The sequence below is a fragment of the Pelodiscus sinensis genome, chromosome 3 (assembly GCF_052426305.1).
Source record: "Pelodiscus sinensis isolate ZL-2025 chromosome 3, ASM5242630v1, whole genome shotgun sequence".
Lineage (NCBI taxonomy): Eukaryota > Metazoa > Chordata > Testudines > Trionychidae > Pelodiscus > Pelodiscus sinensis.
This window is the reverse complement of record NC_143054.1, coordinates 129,452,038-129,467,088: the sequence shown is the minus strand read 5'-3', so window position 1 is coordinate 129,467,088 and position 15,051 is coordinate 129,452,038. Positions and strand designations below refer to the sequence as shown.

The 15,051-nt window shown below is 43.8% G+C and overlaps 1 protein-coding gene across 4 annotated transcripts in view; it reads right to left on the bottom strand.

The window, feature by feature from the left end:
- The window catches only part of LGALS8 (galectin 8), a 32,257-nt gene extending 26,247 nt beyond the window's left edge, over nucleotides 1–6,010 (bottom strand). For all 4 annotated transcript variants that reach the window (XM_075924811.2, XM_075924809.2, XM_025184130.3 and 1 more), the window contains exons 1-3: nucleotides 5,852–6,010; nucleotides 2,341–2,456; nucleotides 978–1,066 (exon numbers count right to left, since the gene is read on the bottom strand). In XM_075924811.2, the coding sequence (XP_075780926.2) occupies nucleotides 978–1,066; nucleotides 2,341–2,400 (149 nt within the window). In that variant the 5' untranslated portion in view covers nucleotides 2,401–2,456; nucleotides 5,852–6,010. The remainder of the gene's footprint in view (nucleotides 1–977; nucleotides 1,067–2,340; nucleotides 2,457–5,851) is intronic.
- Nucleotides 6,011–15,051: the final 9,041 nt, after the last annotated feature.

Below are 15,051 nucleotides of genomic sequence, written 5' to 3'. Positions count from 1 at the left end.
CCCACTGGGAAAAAAAACAAAAACAAAAAAGAAAAAACAATGGAAGTTGGGAGCCTTACTCTCATGTGTTTTCAAAAATCTCCTTAATCTATTACCTAGAAGTAGAATAACCTATAAGTATTTCTCTGGTGCTAATCACCATAGCATCTGAGCACGGTATGTACTTTATTAAATGAATCCTTATTACTCCTTCTAAATAATGCTCATTCCCATTTTAAAGATGGGGAAATAAATTAAATGACCAAATCCACAGTGGAAACTTGTGGAAGAACAGGTAATGAAACCTAGATTTCAATTCTCTATCTTTGACCCCCATAGCCACCAGATTACGACTCATGTGAAGCCTGATTCTTCTGAGTGACAAAACACTTCTATTGTTTCAGATACTGCCCTTAGAAAGGAAAGGTTTCTGGATCATAGGAAGGAGATTATTATCCAAAGAGGAAGGAAACAAAGGGAACCAAGAGACCAGACCAAAAAAAGTGAGTACAGAGCAGGGAGCAAGATGAGAAGTGACTTATTTTCCTTAAATCTCACTTTGAAACCTGCATTTATCCTTTGCTTCCTACTTACACGCACACATTCAGCATTATGTAACTCTACTACATATATTCAGAGCATTTTATAAATCAACATGTCAACAGGTGTCTACTGTGGCAAAGATCAGTTTTTAAATATAAATTCATTACTTTTTCAAATCTGAATTTTTTTTTCTATTAAAGCTGTGGGTTTGCTTCCAAAGATTTCAGCCAATTTCAGTCACACATCTTGGGGTCTCCTCCAATGTCCATTAATGAGCTTCTCCATTGATAGATGCAGGGTCAGGTTCATAATGCCCCAATTTTATGATAGAAAAATTAAAATATTTCCAGTGAATGTGTATCCCACAAGATATAAAAATCCATTTACCAGCATGGCTCCTTAAAGACTCATTCAAAATATAACCACTTGAGAGTCAGGTGACTTTAGCAAATTACCTGTCAGAATCATCAGGAACATTCCCTCGTATTAAAACTAATTCTCCAGGATGAAGACCACCAAGAATTGTCCCAGTGTATGGAACAGCCTATGAGAAAGAGGAAAACATTCAAAAAACATTTGGGGATGTTTGGGTAAAAAAGAAAAAGAAAAAATATGGTAAAATCCGCCATTCTAACTAATAATATTGAAGGGGAAAATTCTAAATAACCAACATAAGATGACCCACATAGTTAAAAAACAACTTGGTTTAGTGAGAAAGTGAAAGCAACTATAGAAAATAAAAAGTAAGTAACAAATGAAAGAAAAGGGAAATTGACAGTAATAGATATAAAACAGAAACTAGGAATTATAGAGAGAGACACAAGAAAAAAAATCGATGGCCTGCAGAATTAAGGACAAGAAAGGAGCTTTGGAATCCATGAATCACTGGAAACAGTTCTAATCCTTCCTCGTAATGGGGAGTGTAAAAAAAAACCAATCAAGTTGCTAAAGGTATTAGAAAAAATGAATTTAAATTAATTTAAATGTTATTTTTATGTTAGGGGTATCTCAAATTTGTAACTGCACTGCACTACCCCCGCCATGAAAATTTAAGTAAAACCTTCCATTTCTACATGCAGCATAGAAGTGGATTGGATTGGATTGGATTGGATTGGAGAGTAAAAAAATATATTTCAGGAGAAAATATCTTTGAGGCTCTTTCTGGTAGGGGAACCCGAGAAACCACCCCTTGTATGGCCCATTCAAGGAGAGATCGTTATGAGAAAGAACTGCTTAATCTTGCTCCCTCTGCAGAGTGAATCACATATGAAAACAGAGTTGGGGGAGAGGCAACTCACATTCCTTCACTTTCCCTGACTCACAAAAGATAACCTAACACACATGCTGTGGGTGAACATAAGGCTGGGGGAGGCAAGCCCTCACCCTCTCCTTCCGGAGGGCCTGCCTTTTACAGGAGCCAAGCTCACTCCCCATCCCCACCGCAGGGGCAGGCCTCAAACACAGGGAGAGTGGGCAGTGCATGGTGTCCCCAACCTCAGTGCAGCTGAAGACCCATGCTGGGCAAGCTTTAAGCCTAGCCCTGGAGTACAGATGTATGAGTATTCTCTCCTTTTTGGATATACTGTACTTTAACAACAAGATACACACAGCTCCAAGTTCCCTACCCTATTAATAAGAACTGTACTGAAAGCAGCAAGTTATTCTCGTGTGCATGAGAAATGCGGAGATTTTGCAGTAATCCTATCACCGCACAAAAAACACTCGGCTCTGACTAGCTGACATGTAAGAGCAAAGTCCTAATAGGGTAAAATTGCCCACTGCCTGCAGGGAGAAGCTGTTTACATGATGGGAAGTTACCGGTTTATGGGTTGTGTTCTGCAGTTGGTCCAAGGACATCATCTTCCCTCCTCCAGCCATGGATTTTGAATATAGTTAAAGTTCTCACTGTTTTCTTGGCATTGAAGAAAAAATCCCTTTGGAAAACCAAAACTTATTAATGAAAAACATTGAATGAATTAATCCTTGTTCTGTTTTCAAAATATTAAATTACTGATTTTGACATACCTAACGAACATGTTTTAAAAGCCATGTGCTTGCTTAATTTTATAGTTTTTACAAAATTATGTGTTTAGTGGTCCCAATAAGACACATCCATCAATACAGGGCAATGTATAGATAGCTCACTTGAGAACTCTGGGCATGATTGGTGTTCAATAGACATAATCGCTCCCACAGCTCCTTACTGAGGATTGTGGACATGCACAGTCCTTAAGCATGGTCAACCCTTTTGCTTTCTACACAGCTCTCTTGATCTTTTGGTCAGCATAGAAACTGTGAGAGAAGAAAAGAGTTATCATCCCACAAAGACCTGAGGCATAGCTCCTGCACTCAGGAACTGCAGCAGTGCCTGATTCTTACATGGGAGTGCTAGAGGGGAAGGTTCTTTGCACATTCCTACTTCCTACACAAGAACAAGTTAAAAACCTGACTTAAAAACAAGCAAGAGAGCAATTTTATTTTCTTCTTTTGTAAAATCCTTAATCTCCTAAGGGAGAGAGTCTGTAGGCCAGTGGTAGGCAACCTGAGGCCCACAGGCTGCACACAGTTCATCAGGATAAACTACCTGCAGCTTCCATTGGCCGCAGTTTTCCGTGCCTGACCACTGGGAGCTGCAGGAAGCAATACAGGACACAGGGACTTGCTGGCCACTGCTTCTCACAGCTCTCATTGGCCAGTGAACAGCCAATAGGAGCTGTGAGCAGCCCATACATGCAAAACACAAGGTAAACAATCTGTCTGGCAGCCTGCCAGGGGCTTACTCTGACAAGCCATATGTGGCCTACAGGTCTCAGGTTGCCCACCACTGCTGTAAGCTGACCTTTGCTTTCTCCTGCCAAATTAAAAGGGGCCAGAAGTTCTCTTACCTTCCATACTATGAAAAGACTAGCAAAAACTACAAGAAAGACGCAAAGTTTCTGTTTTCTATGTCTCTCAGCATACACAATTCCTGGTACAAATTAACAGTTCCAGGACAGTACTGACAGATTCACTGAACAGACAGCGCTGAACAACAATGAAATTTCAGCTTCTTAGTGCAGTGGTTCTCAACCAGGGGTACAGGTAACCCTGGGAGTACACAGAGACCTGTCAGTATACATTCATTTATTTAGATATTTTCCTAGTTTTGTAACAGGCCACATACAAAGCACTAGCGAAGTCACTACAAACTAAAATTTCACATAGACAATGACTTGTTAGTACTCTATAAACTGACATGCAAGTGCGATTTTATAATTATACAGTAAAAATTATAAAGTAAGCAATTTTTCAGTAACAGTGTGCTGTGACACTTTTGTGTTTTTATGTCTGATTTTGTAAGTAAGTAGTTTTTAAGGGAGGTGAAACTTGAGGGTATTCAAGACAAATCAGATTCCTGAAGAGTACACTAGTCTGGATAGATCGAGAGCCACTATCTTAGTGTATTCTGTACTAAACAGCAATCCCTCCCTTCTTCAGAAAGGTATCCCATCGTGACCAGAATGCAATACCTAAACATTAACCAACAGACAGTAATATTAATAATATTATGTATTGTTCTCTATTATGCAAAAAAAGGCGATTTCATTTAAGCAGATTTAATGGGGCCTACCTTTGCTGCATTGCTGCCTGATACCTGTTACAATATATTTGACCAATCAGAACAAAGTCCATTCTTATACTTATGCATCGTGATTTATCTACATCAGTCTCCGTGGAGGTATGACTCATTGTAACTCTTTAATAATATTTTCATTTTTTCTATATGTGATTATTAAGTGGCAACAACACTTAGCTCTTATATATCGTTTTTCATCCATTAATCACAAAGCAGTTTATAAAGAAATCCAAATATCATTAGCCTGATCTTAGAAATGGGATAAGAGAGGCACAGAAGAGACATATTCCCTGGACAAAGAAGGCTAGTAAGAGAGCCAGAAATGGAACTCAATCTTATGACTCCTAACTTGGTAGCCCAGTGTTTCTCAACCAGTGGTACAAGTACCCTTAGGGGTACTCGAGAGAAGTCTGGGGGGGGGGGGTACATCAACACAACTGAAATTTGGAGAAAACTTAATTTTTGTTTTAGGTTTTACAGCTCTTTATTATTTTTATACTTTTTACATCCAAAAATTTAATTGCTCGCCTGGCTACTATTAAGTTGTTTAAACAAATGTGTTGCAATGGTAGAAAAAAAATGTGCATTTCTGAAAACTGTAGGTATTGGGGGTACTTTATTTAAAAAGGTTGAGAAACACTGGTAGCCTATTCACTGGACCATGCTGCTTCCCATGAAAGTGTGGTGCATTTGAAATCTTGGAAATGTTGCTTGATACCACAGACAATAAGTCAATTCCATACAAAGAAAGCAGGGCAATAACATGGAGAGAAAGTTGGAATTTAGGTATTTCAGTATTTTAGGAATGAGGGAATGTTGTATAATTGCTGGGTTCTGGATGTGGGTGGGAATTCACTGATAGAAATGCATAGCAGATCCTCTCTGACAAAGAGAAAAATTACTTTCAGTATTCATTAAGCTGATGTCTCCAAACAATACTCAAACTGCTGAGTGCCATTATTTCTATTTCTAAATGTGGAGCATGACTAAAGTTAGAGTTTTCTAAGACTGGTAAACACCTACAGGGGTTCCCCGCCCCCATTTTGTAGCAGAAAAACTGAAATTTAATGTCACTATGTATTATCTCACTAACTCCAAAATATTCCTGGTAATAAACACCAGATAGGCAGAAAATCCTGCCATTCACTAAAGTCAGTCATATTATCATTTAAGAATTTCTTAAAGAGATGTAGTCAGGGCTATTTAAACACAAAGCACAGATATTATTTTTAAAAAACAAGTTTTACATAATAATGATAGTAAGAGAAATGTCCACCTTTAAAAATAAAGCAGTGCAGTAAAATTAATTTGCTTGGCTCTAAACGTTCCCATGCAATGTCTGTTCCCTGAATTTTCCAAAATTGTGTTAGTACATCAGAAGTAGAAAGTGAATACAGAGTGTATAAAGTGAATGACTCATTTGAGAAAAACCTAAAAAGTAAACAAAATAAGACCTTCATGAAAAATAAATTAATTTTAAAGGTTTAAATTTTAATGATCAGAGGAGTTTAATAACATAAGACATTTTTAAAATACAATTTTAACCTTGCCATTTTAGTTTTCTTGCTTTGTTTCTTCTGTATGGTCCCCCTCACTGGATTCAATCCTTTTTCTCTGCCTCCACACACACCTGGATTTTAAACATTTCAACTTTTTTTCCAGAAAGGATACTGTCAATCTGTTTTAATCATATTTAATTTATATTTAACTTACCTTTGTAACTAATAACCTCTTCCAAGCTTCAAACTGAAATCTGACTGTAAAGCATATGCATCTATATCCATTTCTGACGGCTTTAATTCAGCTGGTTACTCTGCTTTGCACAGGAAAAATGGTTCCTCCACTTCTACTTCCTAGTTCCCATGGACCAACACAATGACATCACCACATGCATGTGGCTCAGAAAGCCTGACTTCTTTCTACCGACATTTCTTAAAGGACCAGTGTAAGTTTCACAGCTCCCATGCTGACAATGTGGGTTTATTTTTTATTGTGCCTCTGTTTCTGCTAGAGGTAGGTTACTGTTTAAAACTGCCTTTTGAAACCAATTGCATTATTCATTTCATACTTTAATTTCTTTGTATGCACTTTAAAATAGTAGTATGAATTTAATCCTGGGGAAAATTGCTGCCTAGGAGAATGACATTCTTTCTTTAGCTGCTTACTAGCTCTCCTTCTAGCATCCTGCTTGGTATAGAGTTGGGAACTTAAATCAGCCCCATGTCTGTCTTCTGCTACCTTGCTTCCAAAAAATGATCAGGAGGACACAGATTTTGCAGGACACTAGTATCTACAGCAGGGGTCAGCAACCTATGGCTCACGGTTCAGCACCAAACATGGCCTAGTGGAGCTGTGTGGTGGGCAGCAGCCCTGTATGTCAGAGCTGGAGTCGGGCCACGGTGCAGTTGTCTGTACTGGGACAGCTGCACCACGTTCCTGGTTCCAGCTCCAGCGGCTGCCATGCGGTCTAGCGGAGCTGCATGGTGGGTAACTGCCCCGTGTTCCAGAGCTGGAGCTGAGCTGTGGTGTGTCCGCTCCTGGGACCAGGGCCATAGTGCAGCTCCAGGAGCAGCTGCACTTTGGCTCCAGCTCCAGCCTCAGCACATGGGGCAGCCACCAACCTCACCTCTCTGATGCCATCTGGCTGCAGCGTCCTGGCCCTTGCCCTGATCCTGGGGCAAGCCCCATAGTCCAGCCCCCATCTGGCCTCAGGAAGGGCTGGGGGTAGCCTCCACTCCTGCTGCAGCATGGGTAGGAGGGGCGGCCATGATCCTGCTGCGACAATCCTGGCCCAGCCCCTCGTCCAGCCACTGCTGCCCAGGTACAGTAGCCCAACCCCAACCAGACAAGGTAATCCATCCCAACGGCCCCTCCACATACTCTGTTTCCCACCCCCAACACCTGGCTTGCGTCCTGCATCCCATCCCTGACTCTTGCACCCCCACATCCACAGACCCCTACCATAACACTCCTGCACCCCCCATACACCCCAACCCTGTGCCTTGAGCCCATCATGCAGCCAAACCCCCCTGAATCATGTCAAAGGTACTTTGCGCTCAGGATTGACAGAGGACAGCCTGAATGCATGCATGAGGCTGAATTTGAACAGTTATGATGTAAACTTCAAAGAAATGTGCGAAAAGATGCAGCAGCAGAAGTCCCATTAAATAAAGTCTGTGAGTACAATGTTTCATGTATACTATTATTAATCATCACCAGGGCTTGCCAAACCACGGCGAGCCCCGCTCGCCAGCCGCACTGTCCAGCAATCTGCGCATGCGTAGATAGTTCTGCGCATACGTAGATCGCCCAAACCCAGCTCTTCTGGATTACAATCTACTCGCCCGTCGAGCCCTGATCATCACATCAATTATCAATAATATGAAGTTGCATATTTTCAGCCAGGTAAATGAGCATTCTTTGTTGACCACTTGTTCTGAATTTTTTGATGTAGTTTGGCTCTGTGGTTTGAAAAGGTTGCCAACCCCTGATCTCCAGTCTTGTCTTACCAGCTCACCACTGAACTTTTTACAAGTAGCAAGCATTTGGCATCTCTCCCATGCCATCTCCTCAGGCAGCCAGGTAACCCCCCTCTTCATCTGGAGACTGAGACTTAGCTTCAGCAGGACAGGTAAAAAGGCCCCAAAATTGGCCCTAGACTCCCCACCCCTCCCAGGTTTCACTCTATCACAAATCCTAACCCAGTAACCCAGGTACCCAATCCCCTCGCAAAGCGAACTCAACAATATATAAAACATGTTTAGTCTTTAAGGTGCTACTTGTCTATTTGTTGTTTTTTAAGTTTTTCTGTTACGGACTAACTCGGCTACCCCTCTGAAGCTTTTCAGTGATATATGACAGTTTCTTTCCTGTGTGGGGGTCCCTTGTCACAGCTTATGGAGTGCTGTTTGGTGTTTAGTTGCCTCTCCAGAACTCCTTTTTTAAGGTACACGGAGACAAGTGAAAGCTCCAAGCCTGAGCGAGAAAAACCTCACCCAACCAGAAAGCCTGGTCAGAGCCCAGCAGCTCCTGGCACAAGGTGGGATTTCCATCATTTCCCACTGGCATATCAGCTGCAGGAAGCCAGACAGACACAGGCTGCAAAAATATCTGCTACACGTAGTATGTAATGCAGCAGCAGGATAACATATGGGTCCTTGTCCTTCTCCAGATTTCTGTTCCCTGACAGTTCTCTGAATCTGCTGTTAACCTACCTTCATTTGCAGCCTGGGATTGGGGTTGGAAACTGGTGAGCTTTTCCTGTTTCCACTCTATTGCCATGGCCACCAGGGAGCTGTCTGCACTGCAGCTGGCAGGCGTAATTGCCAGTTTAGATTGCTATGGATGTGCTAGCTCTGCTCAAGCTAGTGCAATAAATTAGCAGTGTGGCCTGAGTAGCATGGGCAGGCTTGTACTGGTGACCCTGTGCAAATATTAAGGTGGCTACATATTACCCCCTATCCCACACAGCACTGCTCTCCTGCCAGCTGCACAACTGTCATCTCCAACTGTTATGGAACCCTCTGGCTCTAGCATTCCATTACTGTTGGAGTGAAATGCATCAAAACGGCCTTTCCTCCTCAGCACTGAAACGTGGTGTTTACACAGGTGCAAACTCTGGCCCCCTTGCTGCTTAATGCAAATTGTATTAATTTTAACAAAAAATATTTTAAGGTAGATTAGGGAATTGCTGAGAGCCTCATAAATCTGTGTCCATCACAACTCCCTCAATTTGGGTTGCCAGGTGTCTGGCTTTCCCCTGGCACACCCAGCGGGAAAGGGACAGTGGCAGCTCCAATTAAAAGTCCAGTTGGCACAAGTCTGACAGGCTCCCTTCCTGGCTCCTCACAGCTCCCAGAAGCAGTGACCTGACCTGTGGCTCCTAGGGGGAGGGATGGTCACAGAAGCTATGGGGCAGGCAATATGCAGATTCAGGGTTTGAGATGCAGTGTGGCTGCCTGGCCACACTTCTGCCAAGGAACTGAGGTACATGTCACTGCTTCCGAGGAGCCCCCCATGGTAAGCACCACCCAGAACCCACATCTCAAAATCCTTCCCTGTGCCCCAACCCTCTGCCCCATCCCAGACACCCCCATCACACCCAAACCCCCTCCCACACTCTGAACCCCTCAGACCCAGCCCAGAACCTCCTCCTACACCACAAATCGCTCTTCTCCAGACCCACCCCAAAGCTCCAGCCATCACCCTCATCCCAACCCTTTGCCCCTGTCCGATGAAAATGAGGGTGGGGGAGAGCAAGAACAGAGACAGGGCTGGCCCTACCTTGAGGTGAACTGACGCGACCGCCTCAGGTGCCAGACTTGGGGGGAGGAGTGCTACTGGGACCCAGAGTGTAGAAAATTGTGTCTGCTGCTGGTGCATATGTAGGTAGCAGAGCAGTACCATGAGAGGAGTACAACAAGTAGAAGGCAGAATTGAGACCTTTCAAAGTTTTGGCCCAAGCAAGGAGGCATGGGGCGTCATTTCAGCTCCCCGCCTCAGGTGCCAAAATGTTGTGGGCCGGCCCTGGACAGAGGGAGGGCAGAAAAAGTGAGCATGTAGCCTCAAAGAATAGAAAAGGCAGGGAGTGGGGTAAGGGTCTTTGGCTTTTAGAAAGTTGACAGTCCAACCCCGCACAAACATTCTCTTTGAGCAGGAGCGGCCCGAGGCCAGCTGCAGCAGCTGGCGCCCTAAGCGGAGCGGCGCAATCGCCGCCTCTGCCTGCACGGTCGTCAATGGCCGTGACGTCATCACGGGGTGCATGGGGCAGCGGCACCCTAGGCAACTGCCTAGCTCGCCTAGGCTCACAGGCTGCCCCGTCTTTGAGGCAAAAACTCCTGCCCGCTTTGTATGTTCTTCCAGCCCAGTTAGTGGGAGGCTGAGGTGTAACAGAGAAGAATATAATGAACTTTTAATATAGCTGTTAAGTTCCTGATTACATGGACCTTGCTCTGCCCTAAATTTGTATATTCCATGCCAACATATCTGATAGGGGATGGAAGTATTTTGTGAGCAAAAGTGCCCACAAACAGCATTCACACATGCTGATGGCAACGTGGGGTCTGAAAGAGAAGCAGCATGGGCAGCGGGTATGCTAGGTGGGGCAAGGCATTGCCTTTCCCAACTGCCAGCCTGGGTCCACCCATACTTTGCCTCCAGAACACCTACTGTAGGTGTACTGGGGGGGAGAGGGAAGAGTGTTGCTGCCCCCAAGTGCCTGCCCTCCCTGTGCTCAAGACCTGGGGAGACTTGGGCTGCATGCCCTCCGCCCTCCTCATGTTCTGGGACCAGGGAGGCTCAGGCCACACGCCCTTTGCCCTCCCCCTGCTCTGGGGCTGGAGAGGCTTGGGCCGCCTGCCATTCCACTTCCCCGTGATGGGGGATGGGGCCTCGGAAGAATGGGCAGAGCTGGAGGTGCACCTGTTCTGAGGATAATTAGGACATCAGTCTCCACTGCTGTCCAGCTATTAAAATGAAACCTTGTTGCAATTGTTCATTTTTAAAATGGAATGTTCAGAGTAGTTGTTTTTGGTTAGTTGGTTTATTTACTTATTTTGGATTGTTCCAAAGTTTGACAAAATATAAGTTTCAAAGAAAAAGCAACCCTCCCTCCCCCCCTGGCTGTTGCTGACTGTGAATGAAATGCACCCACAGGGTTTGAGATGCAGTGTGCTCCAACCCTGTATCCCTGCCCTAGATGCACCCCAGGAGGCAAGGATAAGAGGTTGTAGGAAGGTGTGGGGACATTTTGGGGATGAGTCCCATTCACTGCACTTACACCGCATGCTAACTAGGCACCCCAGCACACGCAACTTCTGGAAGATCAGGGACGGAGGAGCTGGGAGCAAGGGCAGGACCAAGCAGCTGCTGTCCTCAGCACAGCTGGGGGAGGGATGATCCCCACCATCCTGGCAGCCAAGAGCTGCCTCCCACCTTTCAATTTTGCACCCTGCTCCAGGCGAGCTCTGTTCAGCAGCAAGGAGCCAACTGCAGGAAGCTGAGGGCAGATTTTGGGGCAGGCTCCCATTTGCTTCCTGGGCACACCTACCCACGCAAACCCTGGGAGCACAGCAGGGGCCAGAATGTAAAGTGGAGATCTGGCAACTGCACTGAAGGGAGCAACTGAGGCATGCGCAGTGGATGAATATAGGGCTGGAGGAGGTAAGACCCCACCCTACTCCTTCTGCCTGTAGCCCCACCCCTGCTGCTCAGGTCCTTGTGGGAGCTAAGTTGCCCTGCACCGTAGGAGCAGGCCACCGTCGTCTCCAACGGGAAGTGCGCATCTCCAGCCCTCCCCAGCCCTGGGAACACATAGGTGTACAGCAAACCAGGGTTTAACACTGTTCTGACTTGTTCCCATTGGCACTGCCAATAGACTACATCAAGGATTGTTGGCATAGAGAAGACTAAGAAATTTGCTCCAAAGAGTCTAGGATACATACAGAGGACTTCTGCTGTCTGAGTCAAGCGAGGGCTGCATACATGCAGAAAAGCCACTGGGCTTGGACCTCCAGCTCTGCAGGATCCAGGAATTCTAGGTTTGAGCCCTAGAGTCAGAGGTGCTGCAACACTTTGTATAGTGGGTGTGCTGAGAGCAGTTGAACCAAACTTGAAATCCTGTCAATACTGGAAACCACTTCAAGCCAGGGGTGCAGAAGCACCCCTGGTTCTAGCGCCTATACCTAGATTAATAAAGCTAGTGTGTGGATGCAAGGGAGGGGTGGGCTTGAGTGCAGGCTCAAACATGTGCTGGCTGAACTTACCCTAAGAGTCTTGAAAGCTTTAATTGGATATAATAATGGATCATCAATAATGGATAATAATGGATCATCAATATTGTTATATTAGGAATCGATTAAATAAGTTGATAGCCTATCCCATTTACACACTTTTCTTGGCTGAGAGTTTTTAGTGGCCTCTTGTGATTCTTCTTTGGTAAGTTAATGTTTTAGCCCTGACTAATGTTCTAGATTTGCCTTGTAGATTAGTGATTTTTGAAAAATATCAGTCCTATGAGTCAGACCCTGCACCAACTAGTACAGGTACTTAAAAAAAATGGCCCTGTTACTTCACCAGTTCCAGCAGGCACCATGACATTCATAGCCTCCTCCCATCTGAGAAGGCTGTTCACTGGTATTCCTTTAAACCAGGGGTAGGGAACCTCAGGCCCAGGGGCTTGATGCAACCCTTGGCTTGCCTGGATTCGGCCCCCAAGGCTCAGCTCCTCCCCCAGCATTGGGAAGCCCATGCTGGTGCTCCAGTTCCCCCACCATCCCACAAAATCTACTAGGATGGACACCCCTAAGCTCTAGTGTGTGAAGGAAATGTTCAGAGTGTCTTTTTCCTTCTCAGGCCAGGGGCCACATCAGTGAGGGGTTTTTTGTTTTTGTTTGTATGTTTGCTTCTCATTTGTGTGCAGCCTCCAACTGATTTTTTTTCTGTGGGTCAGTGGCCCCCAACCCAAAAAAGGTTCCCCGCCCCTGCTTTAAGCATACCATTGCTGTGTTGTGTCAGGTAGTACTAGTTAATTTATCCAATACACATGGTGTACGTAATGCCAGTGTTAGTTCAAGTGAAAAGGATACTGAAAGCTGTTTCACTGTCTTACTTTTTAAAATCAATAGGCAACATTGTAATTTATTTTTAAAATCAGACGTACCTGGAGGAGTTCTGATTACAAACCAATGGTATAATAGCTTTTTAATTTTTATTATGGTATTCTGTCTTAATTCAAAGAATTAATGGTAAAAATTGTATCTTATTTATCTGCATTACAGTAATACCTAGAGGTCCTGAACAAGATCAGGGCTCCCTTTTGCTAGATGCTATCCAAACACTTAGCAAGAGATAGTCCCTGCTCCCAAAGAGCTTACAATCTAAACAGATATGAGAGACGGGAAATGGTAATAGCCCCATTTTGCCCAGGGGAAACTGAGATACAGTGAGATTGAGTAACTCGTTCGAGGTCATAGAGGAAGTTTGTGGCTCAGCAGAGATTTGAACAAAAGTCTTGAGTCTGAGTGCCGTACCATACCTACAGGACCATCCTGTCTTTTGAGTTTTTAAATGTTGCATATCTTGTTGAGAGATTGCTGAAAAATATTTAGCTATTTTTCATTTCAAGAAGTGATAACATTTTTGACTACTGAAGACTAAAAGATTGCAATACCATATTGTACCACGAGGTGGTATGGGTTGTCTGATAATTACTGTCACCAGATAATATCTGAAAACCCTCTGGGTGTGAAGTATTTCCCAATTTACACAAAAAAGCCATTTGGAATTAAGAAAATATGTCAGTTTGGGTAAATCATTCTTGTCAATGAGTGAGCCAAACATAAGGTGGCTTGCAAATGTTTTGTGACATGACACAACATTAAGAGCCTAGTAGGAGTTGGATGTGTTCTCCACATCCTCACCCGTGCAGTTCCTCTACCAACCACACTGGCCACACACACCTCTGTTTGACACATGAATTCACACGAATTATCAATTGACACCTACTGAAAAAAGTATCTCCGAATCAAGCAATGTTTGTTTTACATGTTAGGCTATGTATAGCGTTTGCAAAGTGATTTGTCTTCCCAAGCATTTTCAAACATGAAAGTATGTTTTTATGCTTTAAATGGTAACCATTCCTTTTTTTGTACATATGCATACAATTTTATAGCTTGCTCCTTGATTATTGCATCTTGTGGATCTCAAACACATGCAGACTTGTTTGCACCTACAGGTATATCTTATCTATACAGAAGGCTTTATTTCTGGGTTTTTACAATTGAAAACATTGAATGATGTAACTATATGGATTGGGTGTTGACCTAATAAACTGCTTTTCTGCTTCTCAAGAGGAAGTTAACGCCTTGTTCCACCTATGGGTTTCATTTCCCAGTTGAGGCTTTTGAAAGAAAACTTCTCTCTCCCACTCTTTTCATGCCATTTTTCTGACACTCAACCTCTGGTTACCTAGCCTTTTGAAAGTCTAAACAAATCAGGCATACCCACTCTTCTTAATGTTAAATTTCCATGAATGAGTTTAATAAAGCTGACATAGTGAGGCAAAATTCATCCTATAAAACCTATATGCTATCTAACATGCTTGTATGGCCCTCAATACTATAGCATTTGAGTGTCTCGCCATAATCCCAAGATGAGCAGGGATCAGCTCTGGCTTCCCACAGCATGGCACTGTGGGATACATACCCATTGCTCATGTTGTTGAAGTTGGTGCCCCTAGTGTGTACACGATCCATTGAGAAAGGGAGCAAGTGTGAACACTCTCTGGAGATTTTTGTTTTGCTGACTTTTGGGTGTCGACATAAGTTTTGTTGCCAAAACTTGGTAATGTAGACATACCCTAAGAACCAGATTTTCAATGGTGTATAGATGTCATAAGATGCAGGTAGATATCTAGTGGGACTTACAAAAGCACTTAGACTAGTGGTTTTAAAAAAAAATCCCAGTAGGCATTTATCTGCATCTTTAGGTGCCTGAATACCTTTGAAAACTCTGGCACTAAGTGACTTCTCCATAGTCACATAGGAAATCGGTGGCTGAGCAGGTAACCGAACCCCAGTCTCCCACATCAGAGGCTAATTATCAAATTATCCTACCGTTGTTCCCTTGGATCACTCTTAAGCTGTATCTAGACTACATCCCTATTTCGACAGATATATATTAGACACTTCGAAATTGCAAATGAAGCGGGGATTTAAATATCCCATGCTTCATTTGCATAATTGCATCATGGTGCTCTTTCAAAAAAGTGCAATTTCGAAAGGGAAACTTCAGTCTAGACATGGTTCTTTCAAAAACAGCAGACTTTTTCGAAAGATCGTATAAACCTCATTTTTTGAGGAGTACAGGATCTTTCAAGAAAGCCTGCCCTTTTCAAAAGAACTGTGTCTAGACTG